At 39.5% G+C, this 14,484-nt stretch overlaps 1 protein-coding gene and 1 long non-coding RNA gene across 3 annotated transcripts in view; one reads left to right on the top strand and one right to left on the bottom strand.

The window, feature by feature from the left end:
- grin2bb (glutamate receptor, ionotropic, N-methyl D-aspartate 2B, genome duplicate b) overlaps positions 1–14,484 on the top strand; it is a 92,259-nt gene that overhangs the window by 53,364 nt on the left and 24,411 nt on the right. For both annotated transcript variants that reach the window (XM_046048335.1, XM_046048336.1), the window contains 2 exons: positions 447–717; positions 3,668–3,860. In XM_046048335.1, the coding sequence (XP_045904291.1) occupies positions 447–717; positions 3,668–3,860 (464 nt within the window). The remainder of the gene's footprint in view (positions 1–446; positions 718–3,667; positions 3,861–14,484) is intronic.
- LOC123970336 lies at positions 13,160–13,627 on the bottom strand. The gene is made up of 2 exons (XR_006824935.1): positions 13,424–13,627; positions 13,160–13,324 (listed from the first exon to the last, which is right to left on the bottom strand). It is a non-coding gene; the product is annotated as an uncharacterized LOC123970336 (long non-coding RNA).

Raw genomic sequence — 14,484 nt, 5'->3', positions numbered from 1 at the left:
GCAAGGTTTCTTCTTTCAATACAGAAGAAAATGAGTGTTGTCATGTGATACTTCACAGAATTTTTTTATTCTGCCTGTTATTCAACTTGGACAACTCACTTTGCATTGATTTCTACTTAAGGCACAGCTATATATATTTAACTGCCATATATAAGGATCCACAATCTTAAAAATGACTTATTGCTGCACACAGACACTATCTCTATGAGAGTTTCCTCTATGTGTGTGAGGAAGATTTGGGAAAAGAGATTACCTAATCTCCTGTAACTTTTTTTTTTAAATCGACCACTGTGTCCTACTCCCAAGAGACATGTAAAGACTGAAGAGTTTTGCAATCTGGGAGCTGGAGGAGGAGACATCTCAGTCAAGTTTGTTCTAGTATCTCTTCTTAACAACTCAACTGTGCAGCCTACACTTTTTAAATCACACCTCCCTTTCCTATCTAGATCCGCAGTACCATCGACAACAGCTTTGTGGGATGGGAGCTAGAAGAGGTCCTCCTACTGGACATGTCGGTGGATGACGGAGACTCCAAGATTCAGAATCAGCTGAAGAAACTGCAGAGTCCTGTTATTCTGCTCTACTGCACAAAGGAGGAGGCTACCACTATCTTCGAGGTGGCCCATTCTGTGGGCCTCACAGGTTATGGTTTCACCTGGATCGTGCCCTCTTTGGTGGCTGGAGATGCAGACCATGTTCCCTCTGTCTTCCCTACAGGTACACCCAAACACCAGGGACCCGTTTTAGAAAGACAGACTTTCAATTTAAATTTAAATTTCAAAACACTATTAGTACTATTATTATTATTATATAGACTCATAGATTAGTACAATTTAAATTGAGAAATATCTATCACAACAAGCATACCATAATACATAAATACATAAACAGACGTATATGAACATCGTCATTATAGTCTAATGCAGCAATACTTATTGAAATGAGTACATTGTCAAACATACAGTGCAAAGGTAATGTAGGTGTTATGTAATATATGTATAGTCAAGGCTTAGATGACCATGGCTTGAATCTAACTACTAGTCAGACTTCAGATGGATGTCTGAATTTATCTGTTGCACAAAGCTGTGTAGTTCTTGACCATCTTAAGTTAAGACTTCTGTAATTTGCTATGCCTTCTAGGTAAATTAACAACAATATAAAAACCAGTGGCATAAAATCTCAGAAAGATGCAATTTTTTATAGTAGCAGATCTCAGTACCTCTGCTATCTCGTCTGTCTGGGTCACTCCACAACATTGTTAGCGGACCACAAATTATGAGTCATGTTTCACTCATTTTTGTCATTTAGTCCCACTGGTCTGCAGGTGTCATGGATTGTTACTATGGAAACATGGCTCTTAGTCCATAATTAGCCCCGGGATAAGGGTGGATTTTATATGCTTAAAATAAGTCTTTATTTTTGTGACAGTCTAACTTGCATTATCGAAGGGCAAAATTATAAAATATCTTTTTGAATAATGGAGGTGGTCTTACCCTTTTAAATAGAGATAATCATATCATCAATACAGCTAATTAAGGTTTTGCAGAGAAATCTCATTAAGTGCCAAATGTCAGATTTTGAACATTAAGTCACCATTGCCAAATTAATTATGTTGCTTGGTTTTTAATCATAGAGTAAACAAATAAGACATCTGTCACAATCACTGCTATTATTAGCAGTTTTCAAAATTGAGACCACTTTCCATAAACCTGTACCTGTTGCAGGTTGGGTCATGATTTTTTTGGGACAGTGAGGGCAACTGGAGATGATCAACAACATCAGAGTGATTTTTCCAGGGTTTGCTCATAAACACTGACAGCTTTAGTGGCCTGATCTGGAGTGATGAGGTCTCCGGCGCAGTTATGCTTGTCATTATACAGTATAGCTTTTAATAAAGTTCAGCTTTGGTGTCCTCTTACTGCTTTGCACCATTAAGCATCTTCTTTTTAACTGTAAAGCAATCCAAACATTTCCCCTCTAAACCCAACCCAGGGCACATGATGTAAAATATAATCTACATGCTGCCAGGGATGCTCTCGTTTCTGCACGGTAGTTTTCTCTCAGAATTACATCTTAATAGTTGATTCATGTTGGGGCACCCCTGTGGAAGAGGAATTTAAGGTGCTGATCATGAACCTTACCGAGGTCAGTTCAACTCCAGCTAGGGACCTTTGTTGCATTTTATTCCCCATCTCTCTGCTGTCCTTTCTCATGTAAAGGCACTTAATGTCTTTATAAAATGCAGAGTTTCTGCAGTTACATACATGAGTGACTGTGGGCTGTCAACTAATTTTTTTTAGAGCCACAGCAATTCCAGACCTTAGGTTACTAAGTGATCACAAAGAGTTTCATGCAGTGATGTTTACAGATTTTTAACATGGGGAAAAAGAGGGTGCTGGTATCGGTGGGTACTTAGTATCGGCAAAAAACCTGAGTTTAAGTTTCAGAGTCAGGAGAGAAAACATTGGATTAGTGCTTCCTTAGTTAAACACACATAGTTTAACACTTAACCTCCTAAATCATAATATTTTTGGAAGCGCTGGAGAACACAGTATCCTTGATTGTGCAGTCAACATATAAGTATGTTATGTCATTGATTCATACCAATATATATTTGAAGTACTTTGATTTTAAGCATATGCAGTATGTACAACTTTAATGAAAGGCTGTACCGACAGGATCAGTTTCCCACCTTTGCTGGATGTAATTTACTGACCTCATCTAATCTTTAGACAGGGAATCAGATGTAAAACCAAAAGTGTCCAAACTTAAAAAATTGCTCTTTTTTCATGTTGTTGAACAAACTGTATTACATCATTATGTAGTACGTTTTGTAAAAAGTATTTTGAAATCTGGGCAAAAGTGACAGATGGGGATGTTTGCATATATGCATATATGCAAATGCTCTGGTGTATTTGCACTACGCTGTGGCAGTCAGTGCTAGGGTGCATACTGATTTCTGTTAACCTCAGGTATGGGACTCAATCATTTGTGTGCCAGTTCACTTTTATATTTGATCATTGTACACCAACTTATTACACAAAACCTCACCTAAGTATGAGATAAATATGGACTGACAAGCTTTACTTTTTCAGTTCAGTTCTTATAATAGTCTGAGCTTATGGCCACACTGGAGTCAATCATTAGGAGAATTCCCAGTGATATTGACCAGCCATGGAATATGAGCAGAAAATGCAGTTATTTATGGGTGTAAGAGATGGATGCAGACATCTGATAGCTAGCAGTTCCTCAAGCTTGGAAAGCCAAGCTTAACAAAATGAGCTGAGGAATGATCATGGTCTCGACTGACGCTCATACTCAGCTATTTCTTCAACCTGTATGAGCATTTCTTTTAAAAATAGCACAGTAAACAACTCCACTATGGCTTAGAACAAATTAAAATATTGTAGGTATTATTGCACTCTTAATTTTGTCTCAGTGATTTGCTGCTCTTCAGCCTCCTCTAAAATGCTCTAATTTTTGTTTATCTTTTCCCCCTCTGGCTATTTTTCATTGCACTGTGCCTCTGCTTGCCCATTTGTATTCTCCCTCTCTTTTGTCCACACTTTTCTGCCTCTCACTCGCTCCTTTTCATCTTTTTCCATATTTCGTTCTACTTCTTCTTCTCCCTTCCTCTCACCTCACTCCATCTCTCTCTCTTTCCCAGGGCTTATCTCCGTGTCATATGACGAATGGGACTACAACATCGAGGCCAGGGTACGTGATGCAGTGGCTGTCATTGCCACAGCGACCTCCACCATGATGCTGGACCGGGGGCCACACACCCTGCTGAAGACAAGCTGTCTCGGGACACCTGACAAAAAGAGCTCCAACACTGGCCACTCCAAGGAAATACTGAAGTGAGTCAATGCTAAGGAGATGCATGTTCAGGAGAAAGCACAAAACAAATATTGGTGAAACTAAAATCCAATCATAGTTTGTAACTAGGCCTAAAATTTGTCCACACGCTGAAGCATTGCGCAAAGGGCTTTACAAAACTAAAAACACAAGAGCAAAGGTATAAGGAATGGATTAAACTGTGTGTTTATCTGCTTAAATGTAAGCTGCAAATGTTAGCATGCAAGCTAACCAGTTCACTACATGCAGTAGAAACCTAGCATTATTTCAAAAGGCAAGGCGGGATGTCATTAGCTAACTATGTTCAGGGCTGGAACATCCACCCTGTGGGAGCCAAGATGCTACTATTTAAGTGTTTAGAGTTTAGTTAGTGGCTATATCCTGCTCTTTATTTGATTTAGGGAAGTTTACCTCAGCAACACCAACCAAACTTGTGTTAGTGTTGCGTTAGACAAATTCATTAGTGATTCCTCATCTTTACTTTTCTCTTGTAAAAGTGATGCATACTGTTTTTTTTGCCATGCAAGAATAGAAAGCTTGACAGATGTAGCAACAGTAACTAAGTGGCCTTGAGGGGGGTCATTTGAGTAAGGAGTAAATGTTTTGGATAAGGCTGCCAATTGCCCTGCAAAATGCACAGGTTTGCTTTCCCATCATATTTTCAGCACAGATCATTTGTTTGTGGGAGCTGTAACTTCAAATAAACAATCAGTGCTTTTGATTAAATATTGTTTTGACTTTGAGCCCAGGTCCAGGAAAGACAATCTTCTCTGCTGGAAAAAACATGGCAAATGGAAAAGCAATGCGCCACGGTCACCTTGTTTTATAAGATTTGAAATTTACTTTGGTACAGAAACAGGGCATGATACACAATGCAAAAAGATGGGCTGAATTAAAGCAGATGAAATCTTATTTTTCAGAGCCAAATTAAATGGCTAGTAAAGTAACAGGAGCGGAAACAAGTATAGTTTGGTATTTAGTTGGTAAAGCACCGTGCAGTACAACATGGACTACAAATATTCACAGAGATGCCGAAAAGTTCCCTGAAAGAGTTTAAGTAGTTTAATTAGCCAACAAAAACTTAAAACACAAGATGAACTGAGACATTAGCTCTCAGAATTATAACAACATCTTGTCTTATCTTTAGCTTAACCCACAGCCATCTTTAAAGGAAAACATCCTTCTTTTCCCTCTTCCTCTGAACCGCCTTGTTTTGCTTTTTAGCACATTACAGAACAAGCAGGAGCATTGGAATTCAATAATTAATCCCCATTTAACTTCATGGGCCATGCTTTTACTCTTCACATTGATCAGAGATTTCACAGCTAATTGAATGTTTGGGGACAACTGGATTAATGAAAAAAAGAGCCAAAGAACACGAGTGGGGTTATCACCAAAGCACACAGAAACACACGTGCAAACTCACACATATGTGTCGTGTCATTACAGCATGACATTTAACTGCTCTTAATCTAATAGAAGCTTAGACTTACTGATGTCACTCCTTACTAGATGTATTGTAGCTTATAAAACAATGTGCCTTTTATCCCTCTTTCCCCCCTAATATTTAACATTTTCTCTTTTTTTGTTTGTTTTTTTTCACTGTCAGTTTGAATTTGAGGAACGTGAAGAACTAGGGAAACATTACGCAACCTCCCCTGCAACTACTGCATTAATCTCCAGGTTGAGGATGATGCATTACTGTAAAATGTAGGCTTGTCTTTACTCATGCTTCTGTTTTTAATATCAGGGGCACTTGGGTTTGTCGTTTAGGATTCCGCCACCAACGGGACTGAGATAACAATAACACCACAGCCATGAATATTTCAATCCCCAAAGGGCGCTATCAGGCACAGGGTTAGCTCTCAATCATCCTTCAGGCACACACCTGGGACGCTACTGTGCTGTGCGTGTGTGTTGAGAGTGTGTTTTCCAACCAGCCATTCAATTTTCTCCATTCGACTGAGCAAAAGTAGAGAATTTGGATCGGTGGATTTTGGTGGTGACCCTAGAGGCTAGAAACAGCCTAACACATACACACACACACACACACACAATTCCACCTATTCCATCCCCTCACCCCCAGAGACTAAAACTATAATAAGGCCATATGTCTCTGCACGGTCCTGTATAGCTACAGGCCACAGTGGGCTGCATGCACGCTGGATAAGCATGCCATCCTGTCAGCACTGATGGACGGAGATGGGAGGTCCCATTGAGTCACGCTCTCAAATTTGTTTAGGGGCTGGTTGACCTTGGGGGGCACACACAAACACATACACACAAACGTGCATATACATAAATACATGCATACACCGCGAACACTCACACACATGCAGAGCTCTACAGGCCATCCATTGTTTCCTGTCACACAGAGAGGACAGGAACGCTAGGATAATGAGAAAATGTGCTCCAAGTGGTTTTGGATGAGACGCAAAGGGGCTTGTTTGTGTGTGGATGTTGCAGGGAAAGGGATGTTTTGTCTTATTTGTTTGACTGTGTATGTGCGCTTGAGTTCAGATTCCCTCTCAAATCCCCGCGCTGATATAAAATGCTGCACTGGTAGATGTGATGTAAGAGATGATTAATATTTTGTAGTGAGTTTGGTTTCATGTAATCTGACTAGACGTTTGTCTTCATGTCTGTGGGCTGGCTGCGCGCGCTCAGTCCGGGCCTTTAATGGGAAACCTTTTCTGCAGGCCATCTGACCCCAGTGCTGCCTCTCATGCATGTAAGGCAAGCATGTTACTCTCATCCTATTTCACCTATAAAATGTTTTTTTCCAGGAGAGCAGTGGTATTGCATTTCTTAATGGACACAATAAAAGTGGCTGTTTAATAAATCCTGGCTTTGTTTTTTAGAAGGCAAGGCCATTTCATTGTGCTTTTCGACATCTAGACCACAAATGGCCGTCTCTTTTCAAAGACCCTTCCTTGCCCTAGAAGTGGGTCAGACTACACGTCATGTCAGTCAGTTCCTGTTTCGTTTCCTTTTATTTATATATTTTTGTTACATCTCTTTTCTTTTGTTAACCTCTTTTCCACCGAGGTCTCTGTCTGGACTATGTGGATACCTCATGTTTTGTTCCAGAATATTCTCTGCTTTTCACCTCTTTGTTATTCTTTCTTTTACTTTTATCACTTTCTGATGCTCCTACAGGAGTCCATTCTCACTGAGAATGATTGCTGTCCTCCACTTCCCTTCTCTCTCTCTTTCTTCTTGAACTTACTGTTGAGGAGGATTAGTGTGTTGAAGGACAGGATTACTCATATTGAGCATCTCCCTGTTTATGGCTAATACCTGTGAGGGACATTAGAATGCCAGAGAAATAACCAAATATAATAAAAATTTCACATGGCCTTTTACTTATTGGAATGTTCACTTATCGGTGAATCTATCTATTACACTGTATATTCTGCTCACGACATGTTCAGTGCCGTGTGTGTAATTTATTACACATTTCACTGTTACTAACATTTATTTTATCATGATTATTTCATGATGTTATTCAGTTAAGACCATAACACAACTAATACTGGAATTTCAAGGCTGATACCAAGATCAATATTTGAGGGAGAGAAAAAATTCGAAAACGATTAATTTATTGTCTGATATAAATTCTTTATATAAACGCATAAACATGTCTTTCTGTTGCGCAATTCCTTGTTACTTATCACCTGCCATATATATTGATATAACACATCTGCAATAAGCTAATATCAGCTGATATATCAGTCCAGCTAATTTATTCTTCTTATCACAGACTACCAACTGTATTAATGTAAGATACAAAACCACTTGGGCAGTGTCCTGCCAAGCTGTGCAATGTACATGGCCAACAGCTATTTTTAATATTAAGTGTTTTTTGATGGACTTCTCCTTTAATGTACCCAACAGCAGTGTTGCTCTAAAGATGTTTATGAATTTTGTTCAAATATTAGCTCATAAAAATGGGGTTGAAAGGGTTTGCACTCTTGAGTTTGAGATTTTTTCAAGAGGTGGTGTCAGGTGTGTGTAGCCAAAATAAAAAGTCCCATATCAAAGGAAATATTGTCCTCTTACTGACAAAAATAAGAACAAGAGGTTCTTCAGATGCAAAAAGGTGAACGTTTCGGTCATAGGACCATCGTGAGCACAACTTGTGCCAGCGAATTTGTGTAGTTGTTTGAGTTTTCCTTTTGTGTGGAAGTATGCCCTGATGAGTTGCAAGAAGTAAGATGAGATCATCTGAGAAATTATTAGAAAGCTTTTTTACAACTCCCCAAAGTGCCTCCTTCATTTTTAGTATGACTAAATGACTTAAATGACTGTTCATGTGTTGTTAAAGACACATTGTTATTTCTGAGATTACAGTCGAAAAAAGTATACATGAGTATTTGAGGTTTGCAGACTTTGGAAGGTCAGTGTCCTTACCTATTCACATTTAAAATGAGAGAGGGCTCTCTGTGATTTGGTGGTCCCCTACTTCAGACTCCACAGGTAGCTGTCTGATGTTTCCTGTTCAACAGGGGTCCAGATCACATGAAGGACTCGCTTGTAAAGCTCAAAGCAATTCAGAGCCTACATCTTTTTCTATCAGTCTGTGTGTGCATTTCTGCTGTCAGAGCGGTGCCACCAGCAATAAATGGGTCAATAAATAAACAATGCCTTAATTACTTGTGCTTAGAATTTGGATGTTTTTTAAATTCAGTTTCAGTCCCAATAAAGAGTATTTGCAAAGTTATTGTTATGTTGGAGCTGAAACTCAAGTGAATTCAAACTAATCGTGCAGAAAAGGTTTTAGCTTGTGGCTACTTCAAGGCACTTGGGAATGTAGATGTAGATCAGATACTGAACCAACAAAATGTTTAATTATGACACTGTTTGAGACACCAGCTTTCAAGCTGATCACGTAGGTAATGTAGGAAGCATACAAGTTAATAAATTATACAACTGGGTTTCTTATGGAAATTATTCTTAATATTCCTCTTTTGTTCAGTTGCAGTTTGATTATACCTGCAGTCACATATTTTAAAATTTTAAAACAGTTTTTAGCAGACTAAGCTAGAATTTAGAAAAACTTTTATATTTGACAATACAAATACATTTATACTAATCTCATTTATATCAATCTAAATACTTAAATATGAATCAAGATGGTCAGTTACAACGATCAATCAAATCAAAGTAATTTGTAGCGAAACAGTTTTGCTGGCCTCCACAGTTTGTAAAAACAAAATAAAGTTGAAAAAAAGTTATCTTTTGTTGTTATAAAGAAACACAATAATATGATGGTACGGCAGTGTGACTTTGGTGACCTGACTTTGCTCATTCAAATCTGGTCAATGTTTTCCAAACTCTGTGAACCTGAAGTTAACAATTCCTGTCATGTTTTTAAAATGTTGTTTAATGTTGTTTAATATTTTTAAAATTGTATTGTGTTGGCTAATGTCCTTGCTCTCGTATGTCTGCACCCTGAAAATATTATGGATTTTGACTGTATTGTAATCACACATAGCCCCCCCCCCTTGTGAAAAGCTTTTGCCACCCTGTTCATTTTGTGGCACAGCTCTTATGTTCTCTGCCTTACCATAATATACCATATTCTATAGCTGCACAGGCTCCTCACAGAGTCACTGCCTCTATCCTACACATGTCATCAGTAACTGGTAACTCTTCAGAGGCAGGTCTTCTGCAGTCATCCCAGATTATGAGTCACCCATCCAAACCTGATACAGTATGTGTGTGTGCACGACAGACGTCCTTACCCACATGCACAGCAGGGATATATATTTTTTTGCATCTCTGCATTGCAGTGACAGGGAATTTGTGTCCCTTTACAGCTTCACTTGGAGATAAAAAAGACAGTCATATCGAATGGCTCTGAAATACGTTTGAAGAGATTTTAGGGAAAAAAAGGGGGGAAAGAGGGTTTGTGTCCATGCCACTGATGATTCATTGTCTCTGTTACTAAAAAATAAAGTCCCCTCACAGCCAGCGATTAGTTGGGGAACAGTTGGTGAGCAAGCCGCACACAAGCGCTGCATATGGCTGTGATGAAGCCGCATGAGGTTCTGTTAGTAGCTCATCCCAGTCCTTTTTATTTTTAATTTCTTTTTCAGCAGAGTCAGAGGGGAATTCTGACATGAGAAGGGATCAAACGGCACATAAAAGCTACATCAATAGTACAGGGATAGGCCTACAAAATGATAAACAGAGCAGCCTCTGCTGCTGTAAATTCACAGCATGCGTCAGTCTTTGTGAAGGCACAGGTTAATGTACGGGCAGATGAATCCTATTGATGTGTGATTCGACGAGCTACTCCCAAGGTGAGATGGAGAGACTGATCTGAAAGTGAAAGACAGTATTAGGGGAAGTGGGTAAACACTCAGGTTTAGACAGAAAAATACTCCTTTCTCTTTCTTGCTTTCAACCAGCCTGAGATGACTGTTCCCATGGCAACACAGCTGATTGCATGAACATTGCTGTGGTTGTGGGTACCATGGCAACACATTACATTACATTAAGTTGGTGTTAAGAGCCTCCCTATGTTGCGGTTTTGCGGATATGGACGCTTGGTCAAGGCTCATCAGCGTCAGTTTGTAATGCACCGGGGATCCCCATAACTAGGGTGACTATATTTTGGTTTTCCAAAAAGAGCACAGTTGGGGCAGGAGGCAGACGTATGCATGTTGCTACCACCTTTATTTGACACTGACACGTATGTACTAGCTTTGCAGGTCATGCATTCTGCTTCACCTGGATTCACATGGAATTTGTGTATTATTATTGTGTATATTTATTATAACAATAAAAAGTTTAATGTTAGTATAATACTAATATATTTATAGGTTACACTTTTGGCTTATGTCTGCCTTCAGATTGTTTATAGTAGGCCTATTTGTAACTTTTCAACAATTAAACTGATTAAAAAATAAAAACGTTTTCTGTCTTGTTAAGGTTTGATCAGGGCCAATATTAGTATTCATTAGAATTTCAGATAATAGTATTATATAGAGCTTACCCCTAGTATAATATTAATTTCAGTTATGTAGTTGTTCTCTTAAATCCTTGTGCATGAAAATACTCTACATGGTAGAGTCTATTATTTGTTAATGCTAAGTGCTAACTTGTCAATAATCAGAACCATTCATGCAGAAGGAATTTTTTTTAATGTCCCGGACATTGTGTAGAAACATGGCGGTGCAACATGACGACTTCCATGTAAGAGGACCCGCGGTTATGGAGATAGAAATGGCAGTAATAAAAACATAACGGTTTATTTTGTAAGGTACACCACTGAAAACATATTATTTTGCATTTCTGTCTATAAATTCTCCTAAATATTACACACTGAATCTTGAAATGTTTTTATTTAAGTTACGTAGGTTACGTAAATTGCGTAAGTTACTCAACTATTGTTACTTAACTTACGTAAGTTAACTGACCCAAACCATGATGTTTTCCTAACGCTAACCAAGTACTTTTGGTGACTAAACCTAACTAAACTGCAACGTTTCACAACTTAAATAATGTGTTGTTTAAAAATGGAGATGTTTTGCAATGTGAATGTTTTATTTTGAAAGTCTAACCGGATGTTTATTGTTGCTAACTTGACCGCGGAGACCTAAAGGCCAGAAAATGATGCCAAAGGGGGACCCAGTGTGTTCAAAAGTGACACCAAAGGGTTTTGACCATGCGTCCATATGTGACGAGCTGGGAGTGAGAATGTGTTTGCTTATACGCATCTCCCCGTCATGACCACACAGACACACACAAAGAGGCCGCCACTAGTCACATGGGTCACCATGGCATCAGCAACAAAGTGGACCTCCTCAGCCGCCACCCACACTGCCTTGATCTTTTTGGTTCCATATTGAAACTGAGATTATGTTTAGGAGGCTAATCCCATGTTACATGCGTATTATAGCTCTTTTAGTGTGCTAGCTAGCCAGCATGCAGCAATAGGCGTTTCATGGAGGCTTGAGTCATACAGTATTATTGACTTACTCAAGGCGTGTAGCCTACTTAGATCTGTGTGTGTGTGTGTGTGTGTGTGTGTGTGTGTGAGGTTGGTATATAAATAGTCAAAGTTGAAAACATTACAGATAGAGGTACTGAATGTTCTAGTAGGAGGTACTTGCGATAAAATCTTGGGTAAGTTTCAGGGCCATTGCTCATCTGTTGTCTGCGGATTTTTTTTCCACTTGTGAATAGATTTATTGTCTTTTTTCACACTGTTGACTGGGTTGGAGATGATGGTGGGTAAAATGTGCATGGCACCTCCTTTAAAACATTTACACACACAAACACACAAATACACACAGACACACACACTCGCACACACACACAAACGGCCCCTCAGTCCTTGCATTCAGACAAGATATTTATTTCTCCAGCGGATTGTTTCAGAGGCAGAGCGTCTCCATGGTGATGGCAGCCCACAGATCAGGATGAGGAAGAGAGAGGGAAGGAGGGAGGGAGAAATGATTCCAGCTTATCTGCCACTGCTGTACACTTGTTGACACACATATATGCTGATGTGTATTCACACAGGCGGTTAATACACTCTACTCCATCCTCTCTCTTTCACTCCTGGTTTCTTGTTGATCTCTTCGCGCTCCCTGCTCTCTCACTCACTCTCACTTCACCTCCCTCCCTGTATGCCTTCTTTATGTTTCTCAGTTTAATCAGATGCCATATGTTTTAACCAAGCTTCAAACTGGGTCATCTTTGCCATATTTTACACTAACTAACCACCCTTTGCAACACTAGGTAAATTAGGGCAGAGAACAGCAGCATTAGAAGAAGTGTCCTTGCTTTTAGTTACCATACAATGTGATATCTCTGTGAAGGGTCTCAGTCATCCAGATCATAGTTATTCAAGAAAGGTTAAGTCAAAGGCAACTGGACTGATACTTAATAAGAGGCGTCTTCAAGCATTTTCAATGGAGTACATTTGCCCTTGATTTAACCTTCCTTGGATACAATGTGATCATGAAGAATTCTGTGCTTCTGCTTTTTCGGTTTCCATCGTCACACTTTTGAATAACGTGTGTATATATACTGTATATATCTTTATTTAACTACAAAATGACCTTGAGATGTAAAATGGTCTTTTTCAGGTAATGTCCTAAAACATAAAGGTTACTACCAGTGCTTAATTTGTGCCGGAGCGCTGCTCCGGTACCTCTGAGTTTAAGCCTTTATAAACACACACACACACACACACACACAAACAAACGTATATGTATACACCTCTGGCAAGTCATTCCGGTTAGGTGTGGCTGAAAAGGACTCAGGAGTGGACACAAGGCAGAAGTAATTAACTCAAGCAGATTTATTTCAGAGTAGCAAGAAGTGGATTGGGGTGTGGGAAGCGGGCAGACAGGTGAGAGGGCTCCAAGGCAGGCTCCGGCTTGATGGGCTGCGTCCTCCAGCAAACAATTTAAGGCAGGCAGGCAGCATCCTCAAACAGGCTGGGATTCTGGCAGGCAGAGACACAAACAGTTAAACACAGGCAAAAAGGGTTTCCAACGACTAAGTTCTGTTGACAAGATTCTGAAATCAGCCACAGCATAGTTACCACTAAAGGTTTACTGACGTGGTGAAGAGCCAGTGTATTTCATTGAGGAGGTTGATTACAGGATGAGCCACAGGTGAGAGCTTCTGCCAGTGGAGAACAGCCAGGAGAGAGGAAGCCACAGTGACACGCCCATAACCACACACAGACAGAGACAGCAGGGTGGGGAAACCCAAGGGGGTAAGCCCATAGACGGTATAGTACTGGACAAAGTCACCCCGCTGATTTGAATGGAGAGCAGTGAAGCCAGTTTTGGACCAATGAAATACTACTAGAGGGCTACTTCCTGTTGGCACCAGCGTCTGCTGCACATGATCATAACGGTAGAAACACCGTAATTCTGGTAGCTGCATAGCCAAATATAAAAAATGTGAAGAGAGTATTCAAAGATGAACAAAGCAAATGTGTTAAAAAGCATACTGTAAAACCTGTGGGAGTCAGATATTCTACATAGCCTTTTCCAGACATTATTTTCTGAACCATGTAGCAACAGATTTCACGAAAGAACATTACTAGTTTTTCACTGCCAAATACTGAATATTTGACAGCACTGAGTCATTGCAGATACCAGCCATGTCTGCTTTGTGATTAAAATGTTTGACTCAAAATGTTAATATTCAAGACATTTGAGGATTTTTAAAAGCAGGGGTCTTAACCACCACTGTCAGTATGTTAGAGAAGTTACCGGCAGTTTGTACTACTGATAGCACTGCTGTACTGGTACCCCTGTTATGGTGCAGCCTTAAAGCTGCATTAATCTGTATTTAATCATGTGTAATAGAATGAACCCACAGGGAAATTTTTGACTTGGACTTACATTCACCTGATGACTATAAATGAATGCTAATGTGTATCGGCTGGATGTGTAAATATGTCGTTGTTTGCTAACATAGTCACAATAACTTGGGTAGATAATATGTCATTGTTGTGTTTCCAGGTTTCTGTGCTTCCCCCTAAGGCCTAAAAAAATCAATTAATGCAGTCTTAAAGAAAGTCCTAATCTTGAAACACCTTAAATGTGCAGTATGTTCTGTTCATCTTGCTGTCACCATTGTCAGTCGTGA

The sequence above is a fragment of the Micropterus dolomieu genome, linkage group LG04 (genome assembly GCF_021292245.1).
Source record: "Micropterus dolomieu isolate WLL.071019.BEF.003 ecotype Adirondacks linkage group LG04, ASM2129224v1, whole genome shotgun sequence".
Lineage (NCBI taxonomy): Eukaryota > Metazoa > Chordata > Actinopteri > Centrarchiformes > Centrarchidae > Micropterus > Micropterus dolomieu.
The sequence above is the reverse complement of the archived record's forward strand: the minus strand, read 5'-3'. Positions and strand labels throughout refer to the sequence as shown.